A 15,594-nucleotide genomic window follows, 5' to 3' on the forward strand; every position below is an offset into this window, starting at 1 on the left:
CAGCAGTAAGTCGGACCCATTTCCGGTGAGGGTTCATCGGTCTGCGACCTTCAGCACTCACTGGATCGGTTCGCCAACCGAGTGTGAAGCGGCTGGGATGAGGATCAGCACCTCCAAATCTGAGGCCATGGTTCTCAGCAGGAAACCGATGGACTGTCCACTCCAAGTAGGGAATGAGTCCTTACCCCAAGTGAAGGAGTTCAAGTATCTCGGGGTCTTGTTCTCGAGTGAGGGAACAATGGAGCGTGAGATGGGCCGGAGAATCGGAGCAGCGAGAGCGGTACTGCAGTCGCTTTACTGCACCGTTGTGACGAAAAGGGAGCTGAGCCAGAAGGCAAAGCTCTCTGTCTACCGGGCCATTTCCGTTCCTACCCTCACCTATGGTCATGAAGGATGGGTCATGACCGAAAGAACGAGATCACGGATACAAGCGGCCGAGATGGGTTTTCTCCGCAGGGTGGCTGGTGTCTCCCTTAGGGATAAGGTGAGAAGTTCGGTCATCAGGGAGGGACTCGGAGTTGAGCCGCTCCTCCTTCGCATCGAAAGGAGCCAGTTGAGGTGGTTCGGGCACCTAGTTAGGATGCCACCTGGGCGCCTCCCTAGGGAGGTGTTCCAGGCACGTCCAGCTGGGAAGAGACCAAGGGGTAGACCTAGGACCAGGTGGAGGGATTATATCTCTTCGCTGGCCTGGGAGCGCCTTGGGATCCCCCAGTCAGAGCTGGTTGATGTCGCCAGGGAAAAGAAAGTTTGGGGCTCTCTGCTGGAACTGCTACCCCCGCGACCCGACCACGGATAAGCGGGAGAAGATGGATGGATGGATGGATGGAGGTTAACAGCTGATTAACCTCATGATATATCCTATTAATAGGTTAATTATGAAATGGGAAATGTTTAGTAGTAGAGTTTCTGTTTCTTACCTGTGTTCTCTCTCTGGAGCTCCCCCACCTCTTTTTCACTGGAGCTCATCTTGGCTTCTAAAGCTGAACAAATATTGAGTTTTGTATTAGGGTCATGCTAAATGTTACTCTGGAGCTTGACCAAGTACGACAACTTTCACAAACATTAATTTTATATCTAAATGATGATGATTGCATGTATCAGTGCAGCGTGACGTGGCTCTCAGTGTGTTTTACGTCAGGTGTGTCACCTGTGTTGTCTTGCTCCAGCCTCTGGATCTTGAACCTGTGTTCGATGGCCATGTCTCTGATCTCCTTCAGCTTAGCCAAGACGTCAGTGCTCACCTGGGTCTGACTGCTGCTCTAATCGTGGGCTGCTTTCACTCCTTGGATATCAAACTCCCCCTCTTTCTTCCCTGTCCCCCCTCCATCCTCACCCTGAGCCCCCGTCCAGAGCAGACAGAGCAGCAACGCCAGAAAAACTGCAGCTCTCCTCATTCTGAAATATCGCTGTTCAGACAGAGAAGTGAGACACGTCTCACTCTGTTCCCGTCTTTATATCTACGTGAAACAGGTCACTGGCAAGGCCATGTGAATCCAGCAGATGGCTTTGATAACACATATACAAATAATCCAAACGTCCCTGGACATCTTACTGATAGTAAAGGGCAAACAACAACTTGAATTCTGTTCTTTTAAAACAAGTGTATTATTCCTGATTTTTCTATATCTCTCTTTTTTTGTGATTAGACCTTGTTTTCCTTGACTTGTATTAAACTAAGCTACCCAAAATGATCCGATATTTAAAGGAAACCTCTATGTGTTTAACAGGTGTACATGGTGCTCAAAGGGGAAGATGGTTTCTCACAAACAAGAGAACTACATGTCCCAGGATGCACTCTGTTCAGGAGGAACTCTCAAGACACCTTTATCATCAGGTGAAATCCTAAAACTCCACATAAAGTCAATACACAGCTGCGTTTTACATAAATCTCACATAATTATTGAACTGCTTTGAATTGTTTTTGCTCATTTATAAAGGCGGTCTGTCTCTGACCCCACAGTGCAGCCGACAGCCTGGGCCCTGTGTGGGGGGTGCACATCTGGCACGACAACTCTGGACCCTCCCCGAGCTGGAACATCAAACACCTGGACGTGTCCGAGGTAAAGAGTGACATCACCACACACATCCTTTACCCCAGGGGTGTCCAAAGCTTTTTCACAGAGGGCCACATACAGAAGAATATACGAAGGGCTGGGCCACTCACTAGAGGAGAGGTATATCGCCTCATAGGTTCAGTTATAAGTTGGAAACATCTATCAAATGTAGGTAAATTATTCTTGATACTTGAAAATGCTTTAACAGTACGTCCACACAGCAGCTTTTCAAAAATCTTGAAAATCTTGGAGCTGGGCGTGTCTGAAAGCTTGGGGATTTTTTGCGAGCAACGCGACCAACAACCAATCACATGAATCTCCCGCCCCCGACATACAAAGCAAAAAAACCCCGGGGATTTTATGCGAGCAATATATATATATATAAACTCCCCAAACAGGCGAAAACCTACCAGTTTCACCCACTGTCTCTGCCTCCTCCCTCCATGCCTGGTTCCTCCGGTTTGTATCCCGTTAATAGTTCTGGTCGTAAAGAACCAGGTGATTTGCTACCGTAATTTCTCGTTTGGAATATGAGGAAATGAACTGCGGTCTGGTTCTCCCTGCTTACACGCGGTTTGATTGGCTAGCGCTTTTACTGTCAGATTTGCATAAACGTGATTTGATTGACTGACGCTTCCAGCTCAGCTTCAAAAGTTGAACATTGCTCAACTTTTGAATCCTGGAAATCCTGGAAATCTTCGCTTCGCTCCCCCACAATGCAGTTCGGCGAAAAGCGAGGCAAAGTGACGTCATCCCCATTCAAAGTCAATGGGCAGAGAAGCGTTGGAAGCGGTGGAAGATTCGTCTAATTCGTGCGTTGACGCTTGCCGGCGGGCGTGTCTGACACTCGACCAACAACCAATCACATGAATCTCCCGCCCCTGACACACAAGCAGCGGTTTGATTGGCTAGAGCTTGTACTGGCATATGATTCGATTGGCTAACGCTTCTGCCGAGGCGTCAAAAGTTGAACATTGCTCAACTTTTGCAGCGAGCCACGCCAGCAACGCTCCGCGTCGCTTCCCATGATGCAGTTCGGCTAAAAGTGACGTCACCCCATTCAAAGTGAATGGGCAGAAGCGTTGGAAGCTTCAACGCACGCCGCTGTGTGGACGGGCCGTAAAGCTGCTGTGTGGACGTACCGTAAGAAACACAACAGCTCACAGCTCTCCAGAAGGTTTACTTTATTTTGTTAGCAGCTCATTCCCTAAAACAAAAGCTTCAGATTGCTTTTAATAAGAGGAAATATGAAGGGTCTATTTCAAGGTCGTTATGTACATTTGTTATTTGGCTTTTTTCTTATCAACTTAGATTTGTTAGAAAATGTTTTCAACTTTAATTGACTGAATTTATTTGAAAATGGTTCTTATTTACACACGAATACTGTGTTATATATTTGAACATATATATTTAAGAAGTGCAATACAAGACATGCAGAAGTTTAATTTGTTGGCCATATTTCTTTATACTTTTTTAATTAGCTGAGGGCCGATTCAAAACGGTCCGCGGGCCGCATTTGGCCCCCGGGCCGTAGTTTGGACATCCCCGCTTTACCCCCAATTTCCTTCATTTCTGAAATACAAATTAGTTTTTCTCGGTGAAGGTAGAATCCAAAAAACTGAGAAAATTATTGACGTATTTCCTGTGGGTAAATTACGGCAGTATGTCACAACACTAAAACTATATAAACATCAGTTTACAAACTCTTGCACAATTTAACTTATCCTGTAACTGCTTCACAAACACGTGCAATTTCTCCTCACTCTTTTAGACCGTTCTGCATGAACACTTCTGACATTTTTGCAGGCGTGTTTGTAAAATATATACGACTGGATAAATGAGAGTTGGATTGTACTGCATGTTTTGTGAGAGTTTTTTTAAAAATCATTCAAGAATTTTCACTTTTTGTTGGATTCTTCATTTTTCATGGAGGCATTCCCTGGCTCCACCAACAATGCAATATAGATAGATATAAGGCATAAAACAATACAAATAAAATAGACTAAGTTGCAAATAATGCAGGAGTAGTTCAATAAATACAAGTAAAATATAATAAGATGAGCTAAATAGTCTAGTTGTCAGCGTATAGAGTCCTGTTGTTAACCCGGAAATGTACCCTAAAGTTAGAAATGTATTTGTATTGGACAGATTGCCTATTTATTTGAAAAAGAATTGCCCACAGTAGAGGTAATCATTTCCATCTTGTGCTCTGTACATCCAATGGTGGCACCATTACTCATGGTAGTCAAAATCAGCTCAGAGAGAGTACACATATGGCCACTTTCTGGTTAAAACTGCCATCATTGATCCTGAAAATCGCCCCAAAACCACTCCAAATCGGCCACATCATTGTTTTACTTTTGTTTACATATGCTATAATGCCATTCATCTTAATTAACTCCATTTATGCTAATTGTGCAAAGTGCCCAACATATGCAAGTTAGCATCCGGCAGTTTCTATGTACTTGGGACCCCTACTATACATTACTATCATAACACTTTGGGGTACTCAACATTTCAGGGTTCACTAGAATGTAAAATGAAATGCTGTAATTTAAATACTGCTTATTGTAATAATAGATAAACATGTGAGATGCGAACAGATGGTATGAAGTTGTGAAGGCACAGAGCTCAGGGGTTCATCAGTCTTATGGCCTCTGGGATAAAACTGTAACACAGGATCAGTCATTGATATGCAAATGTCATTCTCCGGGTAAAGTGTTGGGGATCTGCGTGGACTTTCCTTTTGAATATGGTTTGTGTTCCTTCTGTTTCTTAATAACCCAGGTGAGCAGAGGGCAGCTGAAGGGACGTGCGTGGCTCTTTGTGGCTCAGTGCTGGTTGGCTGTGAACCAAAGTGACGGGCGGGTGGAGAGGATTCTGGTAAAATGCACTCGTGGAATAGGCTTTTATAAGGTACAGAGTCCTCATACACATACACTCAGATACAAAAAACACATATTAATATCTTCCCCCCCTTGCAGACGCTGAGTCTCAAGCTATCAGACTATTTGGCCGATTACCACATCTGGATATCTTTGTACAGCTGCCCCTGCCCCAACGCGTTCACACACACTCAGAGACTGTGTGTGAGCCTGCTGCTTCTGCTGGGATATGCATGTGTCAGCACACTGATCATATCACACATGGATGATCAGGTTGGTTAATAAAACCTATACAGTTTAATATTTAGAGCCCCAAGAGTGTCCAAAACATTTTAACGATGATCCGTTGTTTGCAGTTGCCCTTCCAGTTTGGCTGTGTAGAAGCAACAGCTGTTTCTGTGCGGACAGGACTTCTGAGTGTGTGTGTGATGTTGCCAGCAGCAGCAGTTATATCATTCCTGTTCAGACAGAAAGAGGTTGAGAGAGTTCAACACGCCAAGAGCAGAACAACTGGAAAATACTTTTTTCAAGGTCAGATTTGGTATTTAAAGTCTAATTGACATTTCTGCATTAAAATGTCTTAAAACGACTTGACATAGACTATAATCATATCCTTCTTTCACACTTAATTTAAATGAATGTTATCCTATCCTCCATTTTGTTAGTTGTAATTTGTCTTGTCTACAGATTTGTATATTTTACTGTTAACATGTATATTTTTCTCTTTAGTTCTGTTTTATTTATTTTTTTGTTGAGCTGTTTCTATTTTGTGTTTGTTTATTTTCTACTTTTTATGTGCAATGCCTTGTTTTAACATGCTGCTGTGAGGATAATATTTACCAATGGGATTCAATCAAGTAAATCTTATCTCATCTTAACTTGTCTCCTCATCTCCTTTTCTATTTCTCCTTATTTTATTGTGACTCGTCTCCTCTCAGATGATTTTTCAGTGAGCGGCAGTATATCGGAGCCCCATCTCTCCTGGAGCGTTCTGCAGCTGTGGGCGCAGGACACCTGGAGGAAGAAATACCAGGTGACCTTCGCTCTGTCCTCTCACTACGCTCGTCTCATTTATCTGTTCTGTGAATTTCTTGAATGCATATCAAGGAGAGAGGCTTGTCAGACGATATGAGCAAGAATGCACATATACGAAATACAAACCATAAGATATACATTTCCTGTGCAAAGTAAAATACTACATTAGCTTTTGATCTTTGAAAACCTACGTCTGCAAGTGAAAAAGCTAATTCTACAGACAAAAATGTCATTCACAAAATAATTTACTGTCCTTTTTAAAGTAAAAACAAAGAGAGTATTGGATGGAATAAACTTTAACTCTGAGAATCCTTGAAGTAGGATTTTCCTAAGAAATAATCCCTCTTATTGTACAAACTATGAATTTAAAGGTCATACATGTGTTGTCCTATTATGATCATCTGACAGATAAAAGAAATGGAGACTATCGGAGGCAAAAGATAAGCACTTTATATCTTTATTCCCACAACATGGTGAACCCTGTCTGACTCTAACTCTTGTGTTTTCAGGGCACAGATCTGCCTTCAGTGTCCCCTACGATTCAGGAAAATAAAAACACGGATAAAGAACCTGAAATCACAAAACTTTGCAGTTTGTTGCTCATTAACGAGGGGGACAATGCCAATCACACACCTCCGGGAAAAGAGTTTGGGACGGGGGATGGAGGACAGGAACCGAGAAGTGTTGATGGGGGTTCATCGGACGGCAGCTTGGAGGAGGACGTCCCTCTGAAGGGAGGAGGATTCAGATCTCACTGGGGCCTCTACCTGGCCTGGACTTTGTGTCTGCTGATGTCCCTCTGCTGCCTGGTGCTCTCTGCAGTGCTGGGGATGAGGTAACAGACATCTGGAGGATTGTGAAGTGGTGTGGATAATCCCGACTGATTTATTATCAATACTGACTCTTTAAAATGTCTCAGTCATAATGTTTATTGTCGGGAAAATACAGAATGTCCTCTTCCAATATGAGAGTAGCATGATAACAAAGGTATCCCAACTGTAGCTGTGAACATGACAGGATGTGTGATTACCTAGAAGAGCATCAGGACTGTTTGAGGCATATGATAGCTATGTGATTAACATGATGATTCAGCCTCTATGCAGATAGACATATGACAAGCATGATCATTTCTGACGTGGAGCTAATCTGAAGTAAACATTGAATACTGCTTTCTATTCCTCCATCTTGTGACTGAGTAACTCCCTCTCTTGGATATCAGCATGTGAAGGACACTGTTCAGGAACTAGTTGATGCTCTGTATATGATTCTGGAGAGGATCACAGATACATGGATCCTGAGATTGGAGCTCAAGCCGGTGACCAGTGATATTTTTCTAACATTTATTTCTCATGTGTCAGGTTCAGCAGCAGCAAGGTTCTGCTGTGGATGCACTCGCTGTTCTTCTCCCTGGTGTTCTGCATCTTCATCATCCAGCCAGCCCTGGTAAATAAATAAAGCCTTTTCCAATGAAAACAAATAGAGAAAAGGACATGAGTAGATTACATGTCTAGGGCTTTTATTTTGAAAGAAAATGGAATCTGGTATATATTTTTTAAGGGTGAAAGGATGATGAGGTTTTATGTTTTTAGTTTTGATTATTGAACCATGCTGTTGTTTTATCATGGGTTGATGCCTTCACATGCGCTGCAAAAGCTCCGAATATTTATGAAATTTAGTCTTAACTAAATTGAAATGGCACATATCAGAGCAAACTGTGCTTTTTCAGGAGGTGAGCGTAAAGAATCAGGCACTTAAATTAAGCTTTTAGTGTAAATACAGGTATATTTAGGCTGATATTATAAGAAAACAAAAAAAATGTGATCATTAAAGCATGTACAACATGTTCTAGTAGAAATCCAAAATACAAGTATGAACCGTGAAAAAAGCATCATCTGTCTTTAAAGCTTTGCACTGTACATGTTATTTTTTCTTTCCCCAGATATCTGCAGTGGCAGTGGTGGTCTCCTTCTGGTTCAGGAATAGATCAGACTTTCATACTTCCTCCAGTATAAGAGAGTGTGAGAACCTGCAGAGCCACCATGCTGCCTTTCCTCAGGACAGAAGCTCTTACCTTGAACAGGTGATAGTCCGACTCTATTTTATTCTCTTCTAATTTATTCTTTCTCTATTTAAATCTAAAGTCATGATGTGTGTTTAACAGCTGCTTGGAGCTCGGCAGCGAGTCAGGTTTCTCCGTCTCGTGCGCCCGCCGACTCCAGCAGAGCTGAGGAAAACCAGAGGGAAGAAACGAAGAGAGAAACTGATCCAGAACACTCTCAGGTTCGTCTTTGTTTGCAACCGTTTCTAAGGGATTTAAAGGTCCCCTATTATACTGTATTCACCAATATATCACAGGTCTCAGATATATACAGAACATGTCTCTGAAGTGTTTGGCTCCAAACACCAAACAGATCATTGCAGCATTACCCATAATCCCCTCTGTTTCAGCCCTGTTTCCAAAGTGCTGATTCTGTCTGTTACTTTAGATGAAAATAAGGAGCCCCTCCCCACACCCCTCTGAGAGATATTTGGTTACAAAGAACTCAATGGTGCTCTAGGAGGAGATTCAGGTGATGAGGTAGGGGGGGGGGGGGGGGGTTACCTTGGTTGGTGATTGGCTAATGGTTACACAAGACAAAACATCGTCATGACATCATAAAGTGGCCAAAATCTGATCAGCTCATTTTCAGACAGGTTTTTATAGAAATGCATCAGGACAAAAAGAGAGAGAATCTTTTTTCCTGAAACTTTCAGAGTCTCTTTCCACAGAGGGGACACATGTTGATGTAGAAGAGACATGAAGAAGAGGGGACACATGTTGATGTAGAAGAGACATGAAGAAGAGGGGACACATGTTGATGTAGAATAGACATGAAGAAGAGGGGACACATGTTGATGTAGAAGAGACATGAAGAAGAGAGGACACATGTTGATGTAGAAGAGACATGAAGAAGAGGGGACACATGTTGATGTAGAAGAGACATGGAGAAGAGGGGACACATGTTGATGTAGAAGAGACATGGAGAAGAGGGGACACATGTTGATGTAGAAGAGACATGAAGAAGAGGGGACACATGTTGATGTAGAAGAGACATGGAGAAGAGGGGACACATGTTGATGTAGAAGAGACATGAAGAAGAGGGGACACATGTTGATGTAGAAGAGACATGAAGAAGAGGGGACACATGTTGATGTAGAAGAGACATGAAGAAGAGGGGACACATGTTGATGTAGAAGAGACATGAAGAAGAGGGGACACATGTTGATGTAGAAGAGACATGAAGAAGAGGGGACACATGTTGATGTAGAAGAGACATGGAGAAGAGGGGACACATGTTGATGTAGAAGAGACATGAAGAAGAGGGGACACATGTTGATGTAGAAGAGACATGGAGAAGAGGGGACACATGTTGATGTAGAAGAGACATGAAGAAGAGGGGACACATGTTGATGTAGAAGAGACATGAAGAAGAGGGGACACATGTTGATGTAGAAGAGACATGAAGAAGAGGGGACACATGTTGATGTAGAAGAGACATGAAGAAGAGGATTTTGCATAATAGTTTACCTTTAAAGCTCTATAAGAAAATATCTCCTTCTCTTTTACCCCAGGGATCTGTCCGTCTGTGGCTCCATGCTTCTCCTGATGCTCTGCATAAGTTATGGCGGCTCATTCACTGATCATTACCAACTCAATGAAGCTGTCAGAAAACAGTTCACAAGGTGACATCCTAAACATGCTGTCTCTCTCTTTATCCCCTTAACTCTCTGACACACTTCAAAATGATTATTTATCTTTAAACAGGGGCCATGATAATGCATTCATGTCCATTCAAAAGCATGAGGACTGGTGGCTGTGGGCGCAGAAGAATCTCCTTCATTCACTCTACAAGAATTCATCATCCACTGTGGTGAGATACAAAAGGCATCGCAGTGAAGTTTCTAAAATACCTTGAGAATAATTCATCCAATGCCATGAATGCACACTTCTGTAACCATCTTAAAGAAATACATGTTCCTGTATCATGAAACATAAAAACAAACATTTCCACGTTTTCTCTGCTTAATAATTTGATGTCCTGCAGCAGTCACACACCTTGATTGGAGAGCCAATCCTGTGGAGGGAGGAGTCAAGTGCTTTTCAACGCAAGGTAAATAACCAAAGGAGACATTTAATGTACAGAAGTACTCCACTTCTATTATTCTAATACAAACATGTACCATTAATGACAGCTCCTAGAAAATTAACATGATTGTACTTCTAACCCTATAGTAGCACCTTTACCAACTTAGTCAAACAATATTCTCCCTCAAAAATACAGTGTCTTTATTTGAATCCATGGTTTTGCACCAACTCCCCCCTAGAGAGCGCTGTTTCACACATATTGACCCATACTGTATGTGTCCAGTAATGCAAAATGTGTCACAGTTTTGAATTATTACTTTAAGAGATTCATTAATCCTTCATCGTCGATTTTAACCTTTAAATGATGGTTTTGTTCTGACCGCTCAGGTCTCCAGTGTGACTCTCGTACCAGAGAGTCTTCTCTCTTTCTGGTCTGGGAGCAGATCCTCTCACAAACAAACCAAAGACTCGGTGCCTCCAGGGACGTTTGGTCAGAGTGCTTCAGTCGGCTTAGGCCACACAAAGTGAGAAACAGACACATGATGGGGAGGACACTGGAAACAATGCTGCTCCATAAACAAGTAAAACAAGTTGTTTTCACCTGAAATAACTACAACAATCTGCCAATAGAACAAGTGAACATTTGCTTGGTAAGATTTCTTGAAATAAGATGGGATATTTAGATGAATCAGATCTTGTAATTAACTGGGAGAACTTATTTTAAACTATATTTTACCAGGATCAGGAAATGTTGTGTTACAATATAAGCCGCAAATGCTGAAAAGTGTTCTGTTTTCTGATGTTAGTTGGTGATGTTAGTTACAAGATGATGCATCGTCTCAAAACAAGACCCGATATCTCACTGCGGTGTCACTTCTGAAGTTATTATTTCTTATATCAGATGTAAAGACATATTCTGACTAGATATTAGACGAATAAACTGGGCAAGATTTTGAGTGTTTGTAGAGAGTTATGAGGAATTTCCAAATGTGCTGAAAGACTTCCTGTATTTCTGCAGGTCTGCTGCTGCGTCCAAACTGAAGCTCCTGCAGTCAGACGGCTGGCTGGACGGACATACGGTCTCTCTCCACTTCACCTTGTTCAGCCCTGCACCAAACCTGTTCACCAGTGTGACCCTGCACACTGAGCAGAGCCCCCCCGCTGGCCTACTGCCCTCTGCCAGGGTCCAGTCAGTGGGGGGCTGTCACTCTCCTGCTGTGGGGGAATATGGTGTCATGGTGTGCCAGGTAAAATACTGCATTAGCTTTTAATCTGTGGAAACCACTAGTGTGCAGCTGGAGAGAATCTACAAAATACAAATGGAAGCTTGCTTTTTATTTCATCAAGGCAAGGCAAGTTTATTTATATAGCACCTTTCAACACAAGGCAATTCAAAGTGCTTTACAAAAAACGAAAGACATTAAGAAAATGGCATTTAAAATCAGTCATTAAAAAGAAAAGATAATAAAATAAACATTAAAAGAAAAAATACATGGATAAAAGTTACAGTGCAGTCTAAGATGTAAATAGTTCAATTAAAAGCAGCGGCAAAAAGAAAAGTCTTCAGCCTGGATTTAAAAGTAGTCAGAGTTGCAGCGGACCTGCAGGTTTCTGGGAGTTTGTTCCAGATATTTGGAGCATAATAACTGAACGCTGCTTCTCCATGTTTAGTTCTGACTCTGGGGACAGAAAGCTGACCAGTCCCTGAAGACCTGAGAGATCTGGATGGTTCATAATTTAGCAGGAGGTCAGAAATGTATTTTGGGCCTAAACCATTCAGTGCTTTATAAACCAGCAGCAGTATTTTTGAAATCTATTCTTTGACACACAGGAAGCCAGTGTAAAGACTTCAGAACTGGAGTGATGTGATCCACTTTCTTAGTGTCAGTGAGGACTCGAGCAGCAGCGTTCTGAATTAGCTGCAGCTTTCTAATATATTTTTTAGTGAGACTTGTAAAGACACCATTACAGTAGTCGAGTCTACTGAAGATAAAAGCATGGACAAGTTTTTCCAAATCCTGCTGTGACATTAGTCTTTTAATCCTAGATATATTCTTTATGTGATAGTAGGCTGATTTAGTAACTGTTTTAATGTGACTGTTGAAACTCAGGTCAGAGTCCATGACTACACCTAGATTTCTGGCTTTATCTGTTGTTTTGAACATTGCAGACTGAAGCTCAGCGCTAACTTTTATACGTTCTGCCTTGGCTCCAAAAACCATTACCTCAGTTTTATCTTTAGTCATTGATTTGTTCAATGCACTTACTCAGTGTTTTAACTGGAGCATAGTCTCCTGGTGAAATTGTTATGTAAATGTGTGTGTCATCCACATAGCTATGGTAACTTATTTTGTTGTTTTTCATTATCTGAGCCAGTGGTAGCATGGAGATGTTAAAGAGAAGAGGCCCCAAGATGGAGCCTTGAGATACCCCACATGTCATATTTGTCAACTCAGATGTGTATTTACCTATAGAAACAAAGTTTTTTCTGTCCTTTAAGTAGGATTCAAACCAATTTAGAACTGTTTCCGAAAGTCCCACCCAGTTTTCTAGTCGGTCGAGTAATATGTTGTGGTCAACAGTGTCAAACGCAGCACTGAGACCTAATAATACTAACACTGAAGTTCTGCCACTGTCTGTGTTTAAGTGGATGTCATTGAAGACCTTTACAAGAGCAGTCTCAGTGCTGTGGTTTGGACGAAAGCCTGACTGGAACACATCCAAACAGCTATTTAAATGCAAGAAATTACTCAACTGTTGAAAAACAACTTTTTCAATGATTTTACCTAGAAATGGCAGGTTTGATATGGGCCTGTAATTGTTCATGACTGAAGCATCTAGATTATTCTTTTTTAAGAGCGGTTTAATGACTGCAGTTTTCAGGGCCTGTGGAAAAATACCTGAGTGAAGAGATTTGTTTACTATATGAAGTAGATCTGAGGCCATGCAACGAAAAACATCATGTGCTTCTTCCTCCCCTCCAGCTCCTCTTCCTCGTCCTGTCTCTGCTGCAACTCTGTCGTCAAGTGTACGCTGTAGGGGAGCAAGGGCTGATGGGATACTGGAGGACTCCCTGCAACTGGCTGGAAGTGAGTCTACTACATATGCATTACACACACAGGCAAACATATAACTATTCAATTCAAGGCTTTTATTGTAATGTGTACATAGCTACAGTGTAGTTATGACAATACAAATATTAGGTCACAGGCTCCTCCAACAGTGCAACACAATAAAACAGATATATCAACATAATATGATTTATTTTTGGCTTGCACACAACTTTAAGATACAGTAAACACACAGAAACATGCACACACACTTGGCCACACACCAATGCAAACAAGATCACAATGACCTATCTGCAGGGTAAAGTAACCTGCAGCTCTTAAACCAACATACCTGTGGAAGGTCACAGCATGGTCTTAACTTTCAAATAATCTACCTGTGTATGCTTTGACTGCTGTAGAAATATAACTCTCTCTCTCTCTCTGTTTGCAGGTCAGTTTGCTGACTGTGTATTTAGTGTACTATATGTATTACATCTATCGCTCCGTTATCGTCCTGGAGGTTGTGGAGCTGCTGCACAAACACAGCTACAGAGGGCATGTGGATGTCAGCCTCCTGGCAACATGGGAACAAGTGAGACGGAAAAAACAATATTTAATGTTGAGAAAACTACGGAGCCCCTAAAGGTTCATGGAGAAGAAAAAAAAAGTATCTCGTGCGCACGATATACTTTCTCGTTCGCACAAAATACTATTTTGTGCAAACGAGAAAGTATTTCGTTAGTTAAAGTTACCGGTTAAAGTTACCGGTGCGCCAATTAGGAAGTGGAGCACAGAGGAGACAACCGTTTCATTGCAGACTGTTATGTTTATGTGGAGAAATGGCAGTGCATACATTATTTTAGATATATTTCAAACTCGGACTTCATTTGGGGACATTTTGGCCAGGGGTTTAGCGCTATTTGTTTAAGCACCGGATTCGCAAAACAGAAGAGTCTGTAAACCAGTCTGCTTTGATCTATGAATTCCTGTCCGTGACTCTCACAGTGTCTGCTGCCCACAGCTGTTTTATAGAAGGAAAACCTCCTTCACTTTATGAAATCTCTGCGGCACCAGTGCCCTGTACTACGAAGCAGGATTTGCTATTTACTTTTCATTCATGAAGTATGACGCTGCGCTGTCAACACGCTTCTCCATGTTTGTGATTGGTCAAATGTTGCTAACCCCATCCCTTTCACGTGAACTTGCTCTCAGCCGGACAGAGATTTACTGAGTTGACAACCAGCTTCGTAGGACCGCTTAGCGAGATCGCGTTTGTTAGGGTTAGTTAAACCGGGTAACTCAAACATATCCAGGGTCTGTTGAACTGGCTTCGTTGTACAGGGCACTGGAGGCAGTAACGTGTAACTCAGCAGAATCTGAGAAGAGCAGCACCAGCTGCAAAGAGCTGTGCCTTTTACTGTTTACTTCATTGTGTTTCCCTTCATTAGAACCGCTGAATAGAGATTGAGGCTGCTACGTTTAACCCATAGAGGTTTAACCACACACACCTCTACACACATCGAACTGCCAGAGTATTCCCCCTATTTCTCGTTTTATGAAGGAGATGTCCGGTCACTATGATGTGTGTGTGTTTGTGCTCAGCTCCGCTCTGTGTGTGTGTGTTCGGTGTGTGGCATTTGTTTTCAAATTACCATGAACAGTAATTTACACACATCTGGTTCTCCATAGTTATATGTGTATTCCCAAGTGAAATACATGTGTTTAATCTTAATCTCGATGTAGTGCTATAGTCCTGCCGGAGTGCACCGGAATGAACAACACTATCATAAACAAATGCCCTACCCCCACACACACACAAGCCCTGGCGACCGGACATATTCTTCATAAAACTAATAATATGGCGAAATAATCGGGCAGTTCGATGTGTTTTACCATAAGAAAGTATCTCGTGCGAACGAGAAAGTATATCGTGTGCATTAATAAAACGTGGCCTCGTTTTATTTATTTTTCTCTCTATGAACCCTCCAGGGCTTCGTAGAAAACAGCTCACTGCTACTCCTGCTTTAGTTTGAAAAAAGGAGCTTCCCTTGAAAAAAAGCCTCATCTTTAGGGGGGATAATCACAAGGACTTAATTACAACGTTCCTTTAAAGGTAAATACTGAATGAAAGCCCAACTTTAAGGTTTAGAAATCCCTAACAGATCATGGTGTCGGATATTAAAATGAAAGTAATTATTGAAAGGCATTATAATCCAAGTTATCAAGTGCTCTACATGGCTAAAAAGGGAACAGGAAGAGAGGAGGAATGCACTACAGTGTGGGAGAGGTGCTGACCATAGTGGAAATAAAACTGTGAACCAAGGCAGAGTCATGAAGCTAAAAAGTTATTTATTTACCAATGTTTGACTGAATGAATGACATAAAATCAAACAATTACAAGATTTTTATATATGGAATAAAACACGCAAAAAGAATTTCTAAAA

At 41.9% G+C, this 15,594-nt stretch overlaps 1 protein-coding gene across 1 annotated transcript in view; it reads left to right on the top strand.

Annotated features, from left to right (window-relative positions):
• The window catches only part of LOC117535544 (polycystic kidney disease 1 like 1-like), a 58,408-nt gene that overhangs the window by 37,506 nt on the left and 5,308 nt on the right, over window positions 1-15,594 (top strand). The window contains exons 32-48 of the mRNA XM_034200058.1: window positions 1,728-1,834; window positions 1,961-2,060; window positions 4,842-4,970; window positions 5,039-5,212; window positions 5,296-5,470; window positions 5,878-5,972; window positions 6,484-6,809; window positions 7,333-7,417; window positions 7,914-8,054; window positions 8,136-8,254; window positions 9,587-9,697; window positions 9,780-9,885; window positions 10,060-10,125; window positions 10,488-10,624; window positions 11,119-11,347; window positions 13,085-13,189; window positions 13,602-13,742. Of these exons, the coding sequence (XP_034055949.1) occupies window positions 1,728-1,834; window positions 1,961-2,060; window positions 4,842-4,970; window positions 5,039-5,212; window positions 5,296-5,470; window positions 5,878-5,972; window positions 6,484-6,809; window positions 7,333-7,417; window positions 7,914-8,054; window positions 8,136-8,254; window positions 9,587-9,697; window positions 9,780-9,885; window positions 10,060-10,125; window positions 10,488-10,624; window positions 11,119-11,347; window positions 13,085-13,189; window positions 13,602-13,742 (2,346 nt within the window). The remainder of the gene's footprint in view (window positions 1-1,727; window positions 1,835-1,960; window positions 2,061-4,841; window positions 4,971-5,038; window positions 5,213-5,295; window positions 5,471-5,877; window positions 5,973-6,483; window positions 6,810-7,332; window positions 7,418-7,913; window positions 8,055-8,135; window positions 8,255-9,586; window positions 9,698-9,779; window positions 9,886-10,059; window positions 10,126-10,487; window positions 10,625-11,118; window positions 11,348-13,084; window positions 13,190-13,601; window positions 13,743-15,594) is intronic.

The sequence above is a fragment of the Gymnodraco acuticeps genome, unplaced genomic scaffold (assembly GCF_902827175.1).
Source record: "Gymnodraco acuticeps unplaced genomic scaffold, fGymAcu1.1, whole genome shotgun sequence".
NCBI classification, from domain to species: Eukaryota; Metazoa; Chordata; class Actinopteri; order Perciformes; family Bathydraconidae; genus Gymnodraco; species Gymnodraco acuticeps.